Source organism: Hemibagrus wyckioides, linkage group LG01 (assembly GCF_019097595.1).
Source record: "Hemibagrus wyckioides isolate EC202008001 linkage group LG01, SWU_Hwy_1.0, whole genome shotgun sequence".
In the NCBI taxonomy this organism is placed as follows: domain Eukaryota; kingdom Metazoa; phylum Chordata; class Actinopteri; order Siluriformes; family Bagridae; genus Hemibagrus; species Hemibagrus wyckioides.
The window spans coordinates 18976438-18995234 of record NC_080710.1 but is presented as its reverse complement, the minus strand read 5'-3'; the positions used below and the strand labels follow the sequence as shown (position 1 = coordinate 18995234).

The 18797-nt window shown below is 38.2% G+C and overlaps 1 protein-coding gene across 5 annotated transcripts in view; it reads left to right on the top strand.

The window, feature by feature from the left end:
- map7d1a (MAP7 domain containing 1a) overlaps positions 1 to 17734 on the top strand; it is a 42736-nt gene extending 25002 nt beyond the window's left edge. For 3 of the 5 annotated variants that reach the window (XM_058390228.1, XM_058390219.1, XM_058390209.1), the window contains 15 exons: positions 1801 to 1964; positions 2140 to 2251; positions 3969 to 4073; positions 5307 to 5429; positions 6546 to 6688; positions 6791 to 6921; positions 7034 to 7185; positions 10328 to 10607; positions 11167 to 11347; positions 12033 to 12137; positions 12679 to 12729; positions 12829 to 12901; positions 14626 to 14692; positions 15747 to 15979; positions 17170 to 17733. In XM_058390228.1, the coding sequence (XP_058246211.1) occupies positions 1801 to 1964; positions 2140 to 2251; positions 3969 to 4073; positions 5307 to 5429; positions 6546 to 6688; positions 6791 to 6921; positions 7034 to 7185; positions 10328 to 10607; positions 11167 to 11347; positions 12033 to 12137; positions 12679 to 12729; positions 12829 to 12901; positions 14626 to 14692; positions 15747 to 15979; positions 17170 to 17180 (1931 nt within the window). In that variant the 3' untranslated portion in view covers positions 17181 to 17733. Of the gene's footprint in view, positions 1 to 1800; positions 1965 to 2139; positions 2252 to 3968; positions 4074 to 5306; positions 5430 to 6545; positions 6689 to 6790; positions 6922 to 7033; positions 7186 to 10327; positions 10608 to 11166; positions 11348 to 12032; positions 12138 to 12678; positions 12730 to 12828; positions 12902 to 14625; positions 14693 to 15746; positions 15980 to 17169 lie in introns of all 5 variants that reach the window. The other 2 variants (XM_058390234.1, XM_058390243.1) reach the window with 2 other exon arrangements.
- The last annotated feature ends 1063 nt before the right edge of the window (positions 17735 to 18797 follow it).

Below are 18797 nucleotides of genomic sequence, written 5' to 3'. Positions count from 1 at the left end.
TTATTTAAGTATTATGATTTCTTACATTTTTTTTTATGATCATATCATTTAACAGTTTGAGCTAAGACAGAGGGTTGTGTTTTTTTATAAAAACTAAGATGATGACCAATAGCTTCTTGTACGAGACACAGAAAGATATAAATATACACACAAATATATAGTATAAGAACATTTTAGGGACAGAACCAGGAGGTAGATGAGTGCAACATATTTAGGTTCTTTGCCACATAATCGCATATGTGATTATATTTAAGAGGTTTGGTTTGGTTTGATATTACATCAGAGTGAAGTCCACTATAATTTACTGAATAGTCTTAGTTTTGGAAAAGACTCGTATCCAGACTGGCTTGGCAGGAAAAGGTCTGCATTTTTGTTTGGGTTATTTTACCTTAATAGCGAAATTAAATAACTTCTTGTTCATTCCATACACATGACATCAGTACCATTTTTTTTTATGATCTCTTCTGTGTATTAGCATGGCAGATAGTAAGGATATTGAGGCACATAATTAAAAAAGCGGCAAATGATATATTTCAGACTAAAAGATTATTTGTAGACGTCTGCACATTGTGTAAGATTACACTTTAATGAAATGTTTTCACTTTGTTAGCATGAAATGTGAAGTGGATTTTAATCCCCTCTTTTTACTTTAACTATAGAAAAAACAACTGGGTTACTAGACTTTTAATTATGCTACTGGTTGACTAGTAAAAATAAATAGTATAGGCTATATCTGTTTATAAAAACTATATATTGAAAATGTATAACCGTAAAAAAGATTTTGTTCTTTTGTTCTTTTTTTCCCCTGTAGATTTGTAGATCTCTTTGAGATTTAGTGTTTCAGTGCTGTGAGGTACGAGCCCATGCTGGCTGTACAGACCACAGTCACTACGCTATGAGTCTGATGTTGTTGTTGTCATTTGGTTGCTCCCTGTTCAGGTTCGCCACAGTATCTGTCGCTTCAGAATTGTTTTTTTTACAAGTATTTGTCCCATGTGGATTGAGTTTAACACGTGTTATAAAGCCTGATACATAAAGTTTTGTAGAAATTAAGCTAGCCTTAATTTATTAGGCCATTTTCTGTATTTAGTGGTCTTTATTTGTATTTGGTTTATCTAATGATTTATGCTTGCATTTAGAGGTACAGCATTTACATCTGACACAGGACAGTGAGAGCTTTTAGAGAGGAGGTGCGATTTGAATGTTTAGCGAAGAGGTAGGTCTTTAGTATTTATTTGAAAACACAGTGACTCAGATGTTCAGACAGCCAGGGGAAGTTCATTCCACCACATAGTTGCCAAGACAAAGAAGAGCATTGATGCAGGTTTTTCTTGTAGTCTCAAACCACCCTTGAGGCTTGTAGAAGGAGGGAGCTTGGTGTGGAGCATGGTATGATGAATGCTTTCAGGTAGGTGAGTCCTAGGTTGTTTGTAGCCATGTATCAGTGTGTTAAATCTGACACAGGCAGCCACAGAAAGCCAGCGGAAGAAATGCAGCAATGGGATTCGGTGATCAGATGATAGAGGGGAAGACCTGCATGGAGCGAGTTGCGTTGTCCAATTGGGACATGACAAGGGAGTGAATAAGCACCTAAATGAGCAGATCCTCCTGATGTTCTAATGCAGCACATTAGGTTAAGAGATTTTGATATTGCTTAGATGGTGAGGAAGAGATTACATTATAAAATACATGAAACCCTGACTGCTTAAAGTTTAAACCCAGATAGTTTTCCAATAACAGAACTGTCTGTGTTTTCTAACTGTGCCAAACACTGTGTCTTTTTCATGTCTTCCTGTGAAGCTGCTAAGAAGTCGGAGTGGTTGGAGAAGGAGGAGCGAGCGAGGCAGTTACGGGAGCAGCAGTTACAGGAGCGCAGGAGAAAGCTGGAGGAATCGAGGCTGAAAGCTGAGAAGCGCAGAGCTGCTCTAGAGGAAAGACAGAAACAGAAGTTGGAGAAGAACAAGGTGTGATCCAGTAGGAATCCTGAAACATCTCCAGGACTAGATGATTAGGACCTAGAAATAAGACAAACTAATAATAATTTACAGACGTATAACTGTTGACGAATCTATCTCCAGGGCAGCAATATTTTACAGGTGCCAGGAGAGTGAGTTTTTAAATGTTTGTGTTTGTGCATAGGAGCGCTACGAAGCTGCCATTCAAAGGTCCACAAAGAAGACGTGGGCTGAGATTCGCCAGCAGAGATGGTCATGGGCTGGAGGTCTGAGTGCCAGCTCCAGTCAGAGTCAAAGTGAGTTTCATCAAGCCCTGGGGAAAGATAAAAATAAAAATACACAAATAAAAAATCAAAAGTGCAGTTGGGTAAAACCCTTTCTGTTGGAGGAGACGTTTTATTTTTTATAATGTTGACTGAGGCACAGCTATGAGCTCCAGAACATCTGATTTAATTAGCTATTTGGTCTGTTTCATGACTTCGTCTTTTATGGCAGAGACTCATACTATGTAATTGGGCTGCATCATCTAAACATGGTCTGAGAAGCTTATTTAAGCTTATTGCTTAAATTGTATTTTTAGACAACACTGGTTTCTTAAACTGAATCCACCTCAGTTTTTTTTAAAGTATGATAAATTTGATTCAAGCCTGACCACAAGGACACATACCCAACACTGCTATTGTTGGGAATTCACATATGACTTATTTTTTTTAGTGTTGATGACCATCAGGAACAGTGCTACAGTTGAGCTGAGAGGGTTAAAGGTCCTGCTAACGAGCTCAACAGTGTCATCTGTGCAGTGCTAGATTTTAACAAGCAACTTAACCACTGAGTCACTCTTCCAGCATAGCACAAAGATCCATCAAAATTCTTTAGGTTAGACCCCATAGCAGTGTCTTAACCACATAGAACGGAATTGGATTTGTTTCCACATGTCACTGCCTGTTTAATCAGTTGCACTTGGTTTTCAAGCAGAAGGGTGCTGAGAACTCTGACTTAGTGGTTAGCACAATTGCCTCACACCTCTATGGTTGGGGCTTTGATTCCTGCCTTTGCCTCTACATATGGAGTTTGCCTGTTGCCCCCATGCTTTGGAGGTTTCCTCCGGGTATTTTGTTCCCTTCCCCAGTTCATTAACACGTGTTGTAGGTTGATTGGCATCTGTAAATTGTCTGTAGTGTGAGAGTGATGTATGTGATGTGTTAGCACCCCGTCCAGTGTGCCTGGGACTTCAGGCTCCCCAAACCCTTCTGTTTGAGCAGAATGTATGAGGAGAACACCACTATTAGTGAGTACTTGAATAGAATTGTGAGTAATGCTTCTGTAATCTATAACCAAACTGGTGATAAACCAAAAAAGCTAAAAGATTCAGCTTCATAACATGGATGGATGGATAGATAGCCAGTTAGTTAGTTAGTTGATCCCATGAGGGAAATTCTTGTTACAACAGCTTAGACAGTTTATATATAATAGCCAGTGAGGATCATGCTCAGTTAATTTGCAAGACATTCAGAGATTTTTCCTTTAAACTGTTTTCTTGAACCTGCTTTAAGTTGCTGTCGTCTCTGCTCAGTTTGAACAGTAATAATGTCCTGCGGCGTAATCAGGGATTATGGTACTTCACTGCATACTGAGGCTGGTATTGCATACTGAGGCTGCAGAACCACCTCATATCCTTCATCACTGTTTACTCCATGGAAATTTTCACTAATAAAAGTATTTGAACATACTTCCCCTCCCAATCTCCTTACATTATTTGGCTTATTGTTCAAATCCTATTTTTTTTCTCAGATCAGATTTTTTCTTTCTGTAGTGTATTTCCCATTTCTGTTTGTGTATACACAGTATTTGAGAAGTTTTTAGAAGTCTTGTAACAGACTTTCTAAACCTCCTATAATTTGAGTATGATTGTTGATAATGTTTGTTCCATGACACGCCGTAGCTGACGTCCGGCACTTCCAGCTTCTGCAGTGTCCATCAATGTGTGTGTTCGGTATGCTCTGGGTTTTACAGGCCGATGCTCAGTTTCTGCAGTCAACCTTCCCAAACACGTGGACACTGTTCTAAACAAGCGTCTCTCCAAATCCTCCGCCACCCTCTGGAACTCCCCCAGCAGAAGTAAGACAACCGCCTGCCTGGATTTGGTCTCTTCCCCTCATCGTTTCTGGCTCCCCTCACATTTTATGATTTCTATTTTCCTCATTTTTTTTTTTTGATGTCCAATCATCTACCTCTTCCTGGCAATCACAGAATCATCCTCCCTGCTCAACCTGTGCACATGATTTGGGTTTTCAGTTTCATAAATCCTGACATGCATTCATACACCGATAAGAATGTATGAATTTTGATACCCTGACTCTTCATGTTCTGTTCCTCCATGTTCCTTCCAAGGAAGTCACATTGGGCTTTCATTTTCTTAATGGTTCCTTTTTGGTGGTGGCTGCTTCTGTCTCTTTTTCTTTCCTTTATGCATCATTGGTCCAGATTTAATAAGTGAGCCTCTGTCAGTGTTCTTGTGCTCCACATCCAGTAATGATGCTATTGAGAGAATGGTTTGTTTGCCTGCATTACTGGGTCAATCTTTACAATATGACAGGAATAGGAATCTGTTCATTCTTATAAACTGGTCATTGGAAAAGGAACTCCTTCATTTTTGTGAATCTCACTCTTAGGGGAAAAAAAAAAGTTTCCTGTAAAATTGTCAGTATTTTAGAACCGAGAGTTTCCCTTTTCCAAGAGTAGAACCTCTTTGTTAAGGATTTACAAACCTTATTTTTTCTAAGATTGTACTCAGCATGGATGCATTAAATATCTTTTTTTTCTTTCTAATGCTATGCTAATACGGTGTCTATAGTGTAAAGATACGTTTTCATTCGCATGCTCATTCACACAGTTTTAATTTCAAATCCATTGACTAGGAGGTAGAAAGCAATTGTACTCTGAGAATGTCCAAACATTTATTTATTTATTTATTTATTTATTTATTTATTTTACTTTAAAAAGATGAAAAATTAATGTTTTAATGTCGTTTAAGAAGTGAAAGTGTTATATAATAGAGCACTTTTCAGATTAAATCTTAATGGAGGCTGTCTGGGATTATCTGCAGAAACACAAAGAAAGTCTTCAGAAGATTCCAGGTTCTTGGGGGCAAAAACTTATCAGCTAGTTCTCCTGTCACAGTGTACCCAAGAGAACTGATGTGGTCTTAATGTGCATGATGGTCTCACATAATATTCATTTAATTTATTTTTTTATTATACTGTTCTTTAGAGAACTTTATTTAACACATAGGACCTGTCATTTTCAATTATATAAATTTCTATATGTATATAAATTTCTGCTTTTCTGCAGCCCGTAAATTGGAGTTAAGTCCTTGGGAGAGCAGCATTGTGGACCGGCTCATGACACCCACCCTGTCCTTCCTGGCACGAAGTCGCAGTGCTGTCAGTGTGCATAGCAGTGGCAAAGATTCCCGTGAGTAATGAACTGTTTACCTTCTGACTGTTCAGTGATATTGCCCTAAAGCTTTAAATCTGTATATAACATTTTTCTAGTTTAATGTGTTCAGTGTTGATTGACAAATTTCTAAATACATTTTTAGAATTTTCAAGGAGAATTCCTTTTGATCTAAAAAAACAACAAAAAAAAGAACAGTTTTGTAACTCTAAGAAACCTGAGATAGATAGGCTCCATCTGTGTGAGGTTTATTCACAGAAGCTTCCACAGATTTAACATGATCAGTACACAGAATTTCATGATCATTCTAGTACAACATGGTTTACTTGCCCAAAATGACACAAAAAAAACTAGGTAGTCTCCAAGGCTTTGCAATAATACAAATGGTTTAATGTGTATTTGCGTGATGAGAACAGGAATAGGTCTGATTGAAGTACTTGCTTTACCAGTCAGGATGCGGTGACCTCCACTGGTAAGGAGAAGTATCGTTGGAAGTTGCTCAGACAGTATGTTCAGAGCAAAACTTTTCAAACAGGGTTTGCAATTAATTAAGAAAAGCATGCATCTACCACAGTAAATCCATGCATGACCAAATTGTGTACACAAGGTGCCATATATGACACACCAGACTGACCCATGGGTATTTATTGAAGGGGGAAGATCTACCAATAGGTCAATAATGTAATGCATACTTGTATGTAAAATATATATTTTTGGTGTGCTCAATTTATAATCATGAGACAATGCCTTTTATCAGGTCAAACTTTGAAGGTTTATTATTGTAAGATGGACCAAGGAAAGCTTTTACAAATTTAGTCGTCATGTTCTACAGAGATCCTTGACTGACACTGAGCTTAATTGCATGATTGATTAATATCTGTATTTGTCATGAAATAGCCATTGGTATGGCAATAAACTTAAATACAAACAAACATACAATTATTAAAAATGATGAAACTAGTACATTCCTACCTAAAGCTTTAGATTGATAGCATTTAGATTGAAGATATAAAATTAAAAGCAGTAACAGAAGAAATAATTCAAAAATTACTGTCATGTCATGTTTAAAAGTTATCACAACGTTTAAATATATGCATCTGTATAAAACTAAACATCAAACTACTTACCCCACAGAGTCACCACTGTGCCCTCGGTCAGCCTCGGCGAGTCCACTCGCAGTGTGCTCTCACCGGCCTCATCGATGCTCTGAACGCTGGAGGGTCACAACCAGCACCCCCGACATCACCCAGCGCTCACGCAGACGGGACTCCACTCCTGTATGCTTCAAAACCAACGTCTGAGCTTATTCTTTGATACCCTGTTTACACTGTTTCTTTATACTAATTTCTTTTCTTTAACTTGCTGGGGTTTCTTGACAGATTGATAAAAATAAGAAAGCGAAGAAGGACAAGGAGCGGGAGAACGAAAAGGAGAAGAGCGCCATCACCAAAGAGAAGGTGCTGAAGAAGAGACAGTCATTACCATCAATGCCAGCCAGATGTGCGCCCAGGTAAAGCACACCTGATCATTACATTACTGATTTCTAACTCGGATGAACAATGCCTCTATTATTATGGGATGTTGACATGTCAAGGTCTCTGTCTTTGTTTGTTTGTGTTCAGTCTGAAGCAGCGGGCTTCCTCGCCCAGACCCCCATCAGCCCTTGTTAGCTCCAACACCCCAAAATCTCGACCTAAGAGGGCACGAACACCAATTCGTGTAGAGGCGCACACCAAAACACCCACTACTGTACAACAAGCTCGAGAGCACCACAGTGAGTGTTAAGCTACATTTACACTTGCAGCTATTTTATCATCACAAGTCACCAGTCATTGTTCTATGAAGTTGTCAGCCGGTGTTCCTATAACTGGTTGCCAAAGTTATAATGTTTTTCAGTGGGTGATGCAGCAAATCAGTTTTCTTAAAATGAAACGTTTTCTTCAGAGAGTATTTGTGTATAAAATTCATCATATACACTACCAGTCAAAAGTTTGGACACACCTTTTAATTCAGTGTTTTTTGTTTAGGGATTTATTTTCTACATTCTAGAACAATACTGGAGATTTCAGAACTATGAAATAATGGACTTAAGTAATCCATATGTAATGACAACAAAAAACAGTCAGTTGTTATTTTAAGACACGAAGGTCAGGTGTTCTGGAATAGTTCTTGCAAGAACAGTATTGTCAAGTGCATTTGCAAAACCCATCAAGCACCATGATGAAACTGGCTCACATGAAGACCATCCCAGTAAAGCAAGACCAAAATTGACCTCTGCTGCAGGAGAAGTTCATTTAGAGTTACCAGCCTCAGAAATCACCAATTAACTGCACCTCAGATTAGAGCCATTATGAAGGCTTTACAGAGCATCAGTATCAGACATATCTCAATATCAACTGTTCAAACGAGATTATTGTATATTTCGGCCGCCATCAGCATTTCTATTCTTTCTATAGCTTTCTATTCAGTAGAAAGAAATAAACATCAGGAAAGACCATGGAATTAGAAGATGTGTCCAAACTATTGACGGGTAGTGTGTATGTATATGTGTGTGTGTGTATATATGTGTGTATATATATATATGTGTGTATATGTATGTGTGTGTATATATATGTATATATATATATGTGTGTATATATATATATATATATATATATATATATATATATATATATATATATATATATATATATATATATATATATATAATGTGTATATATATATGTGTATATGTATGTGTATATATATATATATATATATATATATATATATATATATATATATATATATATATATATATATATACACACATATTTAATTACTTTAAAATAGGAAGGAAGGAATATAACAAAATACTGTAATACCCAAAAACATAACAAAAAATATAGCAGGAAAATACATATAAAATACATATTTTATTTTTATATATATATATATATATACTTGGTTTGCACATTACTTATCTTGTTATATTTATTCCTTAAATCTCTATTTAATATTTTTCTGCTATATTTTTTATGTTTTTGGGTATTACCCCTAAATTTGGGTATTTTAGTATTTTGTTATATTCCTTCCTTCCTATTTTATCTATTACCTGTGTTTGTGGATACTGCTGGAAGCTGTGAATTTCCCTTTGGGATGAATAAAGTATCTATCTATCTGTCTATCTGTCTATCGTGGGAGGTGAAGTGAATAACACTGATTATTTCCTCATCATGGCACCTGTTAGTGGGTGGGATATATTAGGCAGCAAGTGAACATTTTGTCCTCAAAGTTGATGTGTTAGAAGCAGGAATAATGGGCAAGAGTAAGGATTTGACAAGGGCCAAATTTTTATGGTTAAAAGACTAGATCAGAGTATCTCCAAAACTGCAGCTCTTGTGGGGTGTTCTCGGTCTGCAGTGGTCAGTTTGACAGTTTGGCCCTTGTCAAACTCGCTCAAATCCTTATGCTTGCCCATTTTTCCTGCTTCTAACACCTATATATATATATATATATATATATATATATATATATATATATATATATATATATATATATATATATATATATATATATATATATACATACACACACACACACACATCATGTCATACAAAATGAAGGAGAGCTTTTTGCCACAGATTGTGTGCGCTGTACCGTGTTTAACCCCACTGGTAGTCGCTGCACCATTTTCATCCAATTTGCATAAACTTTTTTTTGCATTGCTGGACATACCCACATCTAGTTGTCAAAGCTTGCTTTCACCTGAATTCACCAGGGTTCTTTTAGTGTGTATTTCATATAGATGAACTGAATGTCATCATTTTCACATTCATTCGTTTATTTGCAGAATTCAGTCTCTCAGCTTCATTTCTTTTAGTGTGTAGAAAGAGGAAGAAAGATTATCGTGCACAAATGCTTAGACACTGCAGTAGCTTAACTGGAGAGCGGATTATGTTGTTGCTAATTATATGGGAAGTCTTAATGACTGTGCTTTCTGCAGATCCACTTGAAATTGTGGCAATTACTGAGTCACTGCACATTAACCACAACGCCATTTACTTACATTCCAGCTTCCAGCAGCAGCATAACAGCACTGTGCAAAGAGCTTCTCTTCCCTTTAATAGTTTAATATTATATAATAGGTCAGTCTTTTTTGTACTTAACACATGCAAGATGGGATCTATAAGGTAAAAAGCTGGAAGATGGTTGAAGATGGATAGAAAGATGATCTAATGAATACATCTCACACTTTATTTAGAATGTATTGTCTTTATAGACTTTCAGGTTTTGTTTTCATCATATATGATGAGTAAATTATATTCTTGTGAAAATTAGTCATTTATCTACACACTACAAGCACACAACCCTCCCTAATTTATTATCTCATTTATCAAGATCAAGGCTACAGCCACCAAGACTAAAGAGAAAAGGGATAATAGTGTGCCTTGGCAACACTAAAGGATAATCAGGCTGATTTTGATTGCAGAATGTGTTCCAATTTTGGGCTAATCAAATAGTTTTGAGTATTATATCTTATTATATTATATCTTATCTCTTAAACACTAACAGTTGAGTTCAATATTTAGATGTTGGAACATAATCTGAAGGTGTGTAGTGTTTTATTCCTGGTGGTTTGCTAAGCAGAAATTGAAGTCTTCATCAGGGGCCTCTAACAATTTCAACTTTGGTTAGGAGAGTATAAACCTTGTAGTGTGGTCCAGACATAAAATAATAATATTTAACATCAATTACCATTCTAATGATGACATTTAAGTTTCTACTTTTTATTCATGTTATATTCGTGCAGTAGTGAAGCAGGCAGTAAGGATTTTACTGCCTATCAGATTTGGTTGTTTGTGCTTTTGAAGATTAATGGTCATCTCTTTCTTGTGTTTTCTCTTTCTGTCTTTATTTTTCTGTCCGTCAACTAGCCTCGTCTCCCGTCCCTTCAGTTGCCGAGCTGTCCACCCCTAGCACACCTCCTCGTACAAGTACACCAACTACAGTGGTCTGTCCCGCCTCTGTTCCTGAACAGTCCACGTCTAATTCCAGCATTCCACTAGCTTCTCCAGCCCCCTCTCCTGCCAAACCCATGGCTGGAACAACTGATCCAGAGGAAGCCGCCCGCATCCTGGCTGAGAAAAGACGACAGGCCCGAGAACAGAGGGAGAGGGAGGAGCAGGAACGGAGGGAGCAGGAGGAGAGAGAGAGGTCAGCTTCACAGTTTAAGTAAAAATGATTAGATAGAAACAGACATAAGAGAAAAAAGTCAAGCTTTTACAGTTACATCTTCCAAAATTTGTAATGTTTTTTAGTAATTGCAAGTGGTTTGCATCAGAAGTTTCCTTTCATGTAGTAGCATTTCCAGCACTCATGAGAGGCCTGCATGTGCACACACACACACACACACGTCACACACAGCGATGCAGCTAAATAAGTTGTCCTCGATCTCTATGTCTAGAATGTAATTAAATTCGGTGAGGAGTTGTCGACATTAAAAGCAAGCAGCTGCGTCCTGCGTGACGGTGTTTATAAGGTAGGAAGACCTTTGGCAGGAATGATGGTGCCAGTCAGGGCCAGTGCTAGCACACTTATAACTGCCCAGTTATTTTAGATCCATCAGCTGAGTGGCATCTTGTGTGCCTTTAGTTATTTCACCTGATAATGATTTTTGTCTATGTATGATTCTATCTTGAGTTTCTGATTTAGTTTAAGGAGATTCACTTATGATCTGAGTATGGTCATACTGATGATACAAATGCATGTGCAGGGTGGAGAGGGTGAAGAGGATGGAGCGGGAGGCAGAGGAAAGGAGGCGCAGGGAGGAGGAGGCACGGCTCATGGCAGAACAGCAGAAGCTGAGAGAGGAAGCTGAGCGTCTGCAGCAGGAGAAAGAGGCCCAGGAGAAAGCCAGAGCTGAGCAAGAAGAGAACGAGCGTCTCCAAAAACAGGCTAGTCATCTCATCTCTGTGACTCAAGCAGCTGAAGCCTCAAAGCCTTAAAAATGGCTTAATGTTTGCGGTTGCTCAAATCACAGATCTGTGTTGTGTACAAAGTAAATGGAAATGAATGGCTGTTGAATGAATGAATGAATGGATATTTATTCTGATTTATTCATTTCTTTCATTTCTTTCTCATCAAACATTCATTCACAGTTGCTTTTTTTTTCTCTCTCTCTCTCTCTCTCTCTCTCTCTCTCTCTCTCTCTCTCTCTGTGTTACACCCACATACTAGAATTAAATAGTTGTTAACTGCTCAGTCAAAACACTGGTACTTCACATAATCTTCGGTTTGGCTTGTCATGCTACCTTTTAGTTTTAGTAGCATGAGGACCACACACAGGCACACTCGCGCACACAGAAAACCCCTGACTAAGGCATTCCTTTAGCCTTTATTCTCTGAGTGGGGCTGTGTCAGATTGTCTGAGATGTGCCAGTATTTTTTTTTTTTTCCCCCCAACACTGCACCATCTTGTGTCCAACACTGTAACAAAAATAAGTGTTAACTACTTAAGACACTTGACATTACATGAAGCCATTTACAGAAGTACGAATTCTTGACACAGTCAATATGTTTAGAGGTGAGTCAGCAGAAGCTTTACATCTGCTCCATCAGTCACAGCTGTGTGTTTTGCAGAAAGAGGAGGCCGAAGCCAAAGCCCGAGAGGAGGCAGAGAGGCAGCGTCTGGAGAGAGAGAAACACTTCCAGAAGGAGGAGCAAGAGAGGCTGCAGAGGAAGAAGGTAGGATGAGGCAGGCCACTCATTTCAAAGAGTGTTTAGACTATAAACTAATGTTTAAATATGTGATTTAGCCTCATGACACATTTATCCACTACTGACCGGTCACAAAGCACTTACATGCCTTTGTAAAAATAGCTTTGCTTAATTGCTGGGTACGAGCAGGCCTTTGAGACCAGTGTGCCACACCACACACACGCACACACAGGCTCCAGTGCTGTTAATCCTCATTAGAAATGCACACCATATGACAGATCCTGTAATCAGATCTACTCATGTTTTTTGTATCATCTTAGCCTTTGGTGAGATTAAATAAGTGTCTGCTCTTCACTAGCCTTGGCCATTTGGCAGAAAACTCAAATATTATTGTTACTTTTGTAATAAGTCATGTCAAGATTTTCTTATTTAATTTATATTGATTTCGTATTATTCTTGTTAGAAATTTGACCCTGCCCTGTAAAACAATGTAATTCATGTAACATATGTATTACAGTTTTTATTGATTTTGGTTGAATTGTGGTTCCCCCCCCCGCCCCCTTTTCAGCGCCTGGAGGAAATCATGAAAAGGACACGCAAAACAGACACCCCAGAAAAGGTAGACATCTGATTCAAATCTGTTTCTCTGCACGAGATGACCGTGGAGCCCAAAAATCTAAATATGATTCACTGTCTACTTCCTTTTCCCTTCACACAGAAGGACATAAAATCTTCTCCTTCTCCCCAAGTTAATGGTGGAAGTTCTAAACCTGAATCAGAGAGCAATAAAGGTAAGTGTTTGCTTAACAAAAATGCCATTCATATTTTTTTTTAAATAAAAAAAAATAAAAGTTAGAAGCTTTTTCCTTCAATACAGTTGAAAAGCGTCTTTCTCTCAGCACAGTTTTCTATTCTTTGGCAGGCTTGTGTGTGTGAGAGTATTTTTTTTTTCTTTGTTACACAACGTAAAATTACTGTGAACAAGAGTTGCTATTGTGAGGGAACTGACCATATGGTGTGTGTTCCATGAAAAGCCAAACCTCCATTAAACATATCCTCTATGGCCATGAAGGCTGGATTTTGAGTGTGTCTGCAGTCATGAATGTTTTTCAGTAGAAGTTGTTTATTGGTTGTTTAGTCAGTGTGATGATGCACACAGCTCACATTTTAGCAAAGCACACCAGGCACATTTTTAATTAGCAAACAACCAGCACCACATGTTTCTAGCCTTCTTGCTTAACCTAATAAGTTTCTAAAGTTTCCAGTGGTGTGTAATGGTGTTATTGGTGTGACTGGTATATCGGATCCTATATCCATTATAAAAAGAGTCAGACGATTATTTCAAATAGTTGCTTCCAAATGTTTGGAAGTATACACCAATTGATTAGAAACCAGACCTCATGGACACCAAATGATCCACAGTTTCGCTTTGTGCCTCTATTGTGTAACTTGGGATCTGGACCATCTTGAGGTTCTAATGCCTGGTTTGAGAGGCCTTGGTGTACACACAGAATATACACACCACTGTGCTTCTCTGTATCACTTACTCAAGAGATTTGTCTGGCTTGTGTTGCAAGTATAAAGCAAAGATTTTAGCACTTCTTCTGTGAAGCGCTGCCAGGGCAGGGGTGCAGACTGGCATACCAGCAGGGTGGAAACCGTTACCTTGTACAGATGTGATGCCAGCTGCATTTTATAAAAGTTGTAGCATATACTGGAGTGAAGTCATATCCTAACCTACTTTAGCCTTTGGTCAAAATGCCGTGGACAGAAAAATATAATCCAGATGCTGGTATGAAGGCTGTTCTTTTATTTTCATTTTCTGTTACTTATATCATTAAGATTTGTTTGTGGTGTGGTGAAGTATTTTGACAGGACGTATACACCATGCATGGTCATGTTTCGCTATTTTTAAGCAGTTTTCTGATGTGAAGGCTACTGTGTGTGGATGCCTGCACATGCTTAGCTGAGTTTACTGGTTATGGCTGCCAGGTGAAAAACAAACAAACAAAAAAAAAAAAGATTAACTGATGCACTTCCCTTTGGAAAATAACCTGCCATCTGTCAATCTAGCACACCCATGTAGATGCCTAGACGTGAGCCTTTTAGCTTTGCGCACCGTCTATAGTTATAGCATGGGTTTAGGGTCACCAAGTTGTTAATGTGTGCAGAATCGGATACTACATTACAGGCTCATATTTATTCCAGTTTGTCTCTATGCTTGTCTATATCCATATGCAAACATTTCCCATGAGTGATGCCACAAAGCAGAACAGACTTTACCTATCAAGCAAGCACCAGTATCTGTGTCTAACCTGCATCCATGTGTTTGGAGTAGAACGAATGAATGGTTCCAGCTAATTACGGTTGTATACTAATATCTGTCATCAGTCAGAAACTACAGCAAACACAGAATATCATAAAAGATTCCAGATGGTGGAAATGCTTCTTACAATCTGGCACAGTATTGCAGTTCGCTTTTGGAAGTGTAATTATACGGTATTTTCTCTCACAGCATCTGATGACTACATTCCAAGCACAGAGCTGAAACAGGATAGCCAGTCCCAAGGAAGAAAAGAGAGGTGAATACATTTTTTCTTGAAATGTTTGTGAGGTAATAGAACAAGATACTGCAGCCGAGTGTTTTTATACCATCACAGCAAAGTGATTTCATCATGACTGACAAAGTGAAACAACCGTACAAATAGCTTATTTATGAAATCCTCATGGGTTATGCTTCAGATTCCCTGCTCAGATGTTCCGTACAGAGTTACAAATGACACCGGCTGGTTCTAATGTACACTATTAGCACAATGTTTATAACGGCCTATTATTTCGATTAAAACTTATGTACTTTCCAAATTAAATCTAACCTAAGATGTTAAGTGAACTGAATAATCTTAAATCCCTTATAATCATAGAAGAACACGATCTTTATCTCTGTAATTAGCACATATGCAACATATGTATGTTTTGAACACAGGTTTCCTTTTCATTTACAATTTCTTATGTAAGCCCTGAAGATTATTTTCCAATAACCGCAGGTCCTGACATGTTGCATTTCTATTGAAGCACAGAAGTTTGCCATTGATTACAAATGATTTTTTTTTAGCAACTAGAGCAGTCATACATTTCAGCTTATAATCATATTTAATTATACTGTAACGTGTGCAACACAAGTTTTGTGTTATGATTAATGTTGAAGCAGTCGTTACTTCATCAGTCTTTTGATGCAACAAAAAATTGCAACTTTTCATGTTGCTGTGTAGTGCAAACTCCTTTATCCTGAAGACTTGTCTTGTGGCAGCAAACGTACTAAATGTTGTATGGACACAAATATCTCCATCACCAAATTTACCAAATCAATGATTTTTCTTTGTTAACTAAAACCTTTTTAATTAGTTTATTGTTAATCTTAGATTTTAGTCTTCGGTTTTGTGGCACATCCACCCTATTAATGATTTGGTATTATTGAAACTATTATCTATTAGGACAAGTGTATTGACATAAACCCCTGTTTTCCTGGCACACACATTTATAGAGCAGAACAGCAATAAAAATGCAGGAGGATGAAGCACTGCTTGGATAAAGAAGCTGTGAAACTCATGCTACCAATATTTTATGTTATGTTTTCAGTTCTTCAGTCCTTGTGATCAATGGTATTCAGGCTCCTAAGCATGAGAATGGATTATCAGGTGGTGAAGCGTCACGCTTTGAAGAGATCATACAGCTGTCCAATCACGGAGGTGCTAATGGCAGTGGGCGGGAGAAGTCAGAATCTGATAACTCTAATGAGCCAATCACGGCCTTTGATGGTGGGAACGCTTTTCTGAAAAAAGCTGGCCCCATGAAGCCTCAGCATGTTGCAGGTGAGCACAGAGGAAGTATTGCAACTGAGCTAAAGAAAGGAAACAAAAACTAAATGCTGAAATATCTGTGTGTACTTTAATGCAAAAGACAAAGCTTTAGTTTGATGACTAATCTTGATGTATTAGCTTTAAGATTCTTCAACAGCTCAATTCTGTATGCATAGTGACAGTTTATGATCTGGACTCTCTCTTCTAATATATTGCAGAGAATTCCTACAAATGTTATTAACAGCTTATTCTCCCCAAACTGTCTGCTATGTGCTGTTTTTCACCCTGTATGTTTTTGACAAGTGTCAAACCCACCCATCAAAATAATGTATTAACTATAACCTAGTTATTTCATATTAGGACAATCTTTTTACTCTTTTGACTTCTGACTGTAGAGGCACAGGCAGGGACACGCACACTTTTTGCTCTGTCTTAGCGCTGCATTTTTGAAGGGTCATCTTTTTGCTCCACCCTGTTTCTTTGCCTATCTTGGGTTAACACAGCAGGTGGACGTGTGCTGGCTTAATCCTCTCTTGCTTGGCATTTTGCCTGAGTGAGGGGGTGAAGTGCCTGGCAGGCTTTCACTGTAGGAGCAGCTATGTGCTGCATTCCCTGAGGGGTGCTGAAGAGGCCCAATGTTTCCTTTCTTGTAGGCGAGGTTAGAAACAGGAGCCTGACTCTTAGTATAACCCCCAAGACCCCCACCCTTCACCCCCTGGTGTGCCCCCTCTCACTGGCATGGTCAGCAATAGTGACAGCCATAACTATGCCCCCTGCATCACACAACTCCACCTGTTACCCTGCAGACAGGCCTAGACCGTAAATTATTCCCAAAGCAAACACGGAGAGGTCACACCAGCTCATTTCCAAGCTACATTACCAATCAACATTTATATGTGGTGTGTACACTGCTATATAGGTTTTTATGAGTTCTTGTTAAGCCTGCGGTGCTTGATATTAATTTCACACCAAAAGCTGTAGCATAAGCAGTGATCTCATATCTCACTATAATATGAGAGTTCTTGTATTTCTTTATGCTTTATTTAGTGTCACTGTTTTGGAATGAAGTGAGTGTGCCCAATTGGCTATGTCACTTTTTTAGTGCTATGTCCAGAGTATTTTCTGGTACTTGTAAAATGCTATTTATACTCTAGTACAGTTTCTCCACTAACCACACTGCTATCCTTTTCTTTCTCCTCCAGAAGTGCTGTGAGCATCAGGGCTGTTAAGCGGAGGTGATGTCAGACATCTGCCTGACTCCCAGCTCTCTGCTGGAGGGGTATTGTGTGATGAAGCACAGCCTGACCAGACCTGTGCCAAGCCAATCACTGGCTGCTGTTTAGATTGTCCAGAGCATCATCACGGTTAGAACCTGCCCTGTGCAAAAGGGTGTGATTACAAGAAGCCACTCTGCTGTCAAGCTTAACTACACAAACCCTCATCACCCTCCAAGGTGCTTTATGTCACTATCTATCAAAAGCCCACTCAGCAGTCTGACCTCGCACCTTAGGGCAGACCGTTCCATGTGTCTCCGTGGTCACCAGAGCAAGCAAAAACATGAAAAAAAAAGTGACTTATGGCTGTATTTCTTATCATGAGTTAAAAAGAAAAGTGCTTCGGCTAGTTTGTTTTTAATGTTTAGTTATTTAATGTGATGAGAATTGTAACTACTGGGTACAGCTATATGTGAATAGTGTAAATTGGAATACAGGTGGGAGAGCCTTGTGAAATTAAACTGAATGAAGAGGAACATCATGTCTCTGTTTTACTCTTTTTTTCCCCCCAATAATAATTTCAATTAAATTTTTATTTGTATAAAGTAGCCTTACAGAAATACATGAATTCAATATAGAAATTTTTCCATCAGGGGTATTCGGTTAAAATGTATAAAGACCCTGTGACATCACATTTCTTTCAGTTTGGGATCAATCAAAAATTGTATTGTTTTCCAAGGAAACACACGAAATTAGTCTGAACAGAAAATATATCAAAAGAACAAGACATGCTGACATGTCAGAGTTAGAAATAATGATTTTGATGGAAATGATGAATGTTTCATCATTTCATATGAACTTTGCCTTCATCAAAAAACCCACCTTTTGCAGAAATTACAGCCTGGGCATTCTAGCTGTCAATTTTTCAAGATAATCTGATGAGATTTCACCCCATGCTTCCTGGAGCATCTCCCACAAGATGGCTTGGCTGATGGAGTCTTCCTCTGTAGCTGAAATCAAGCTGAAATATGCAAGTGATCCCAGACTTTTGAGCGGTAGTGTATAACAGCACCAAAATAATACAAGATATATGCTAAATTGTGTTGTAGTCTACATGTGTGTTTGTGATAATGTTCATAAATGCACTAGAATTCAAGTGAGTCAGTAGTTTGGTGGTCTGGTGTTGGACTATTGATCAGAAGGTTGTGTGTTCAAATCCCAGGGCCACCAATCTGCTGGGTTGCTAAGCAAGGTTCTTAACCCTCATGTGTTTAGCTGTATAAATGAGATAAATGTAAGCTGTTCTGGATAAAGGTTTCTGCCAAATGAAAACAGCCTTAACTGCCTTAAATGAAAACAGATTAATGTTGCTTGGGCCCTGGGAACAATCACACTTTGATTTGAACCTGCAGTAAATACTACTTTACAAGTACCAGTTTAAATAAGGTTTTACCAGTTTTCAACCCTTATTTTTGATCTCTTTATCAAAGTCAGGCTTTTTCTCTGTAGTCTGATAGTGATTTCCGCCTTGTATTTTGTTGTTGCTCTTGTTGCAGTGTACACCTCTCAAGACTATCACCCTCTCAAGACTATATTGAAAATACTAAAACAATAAT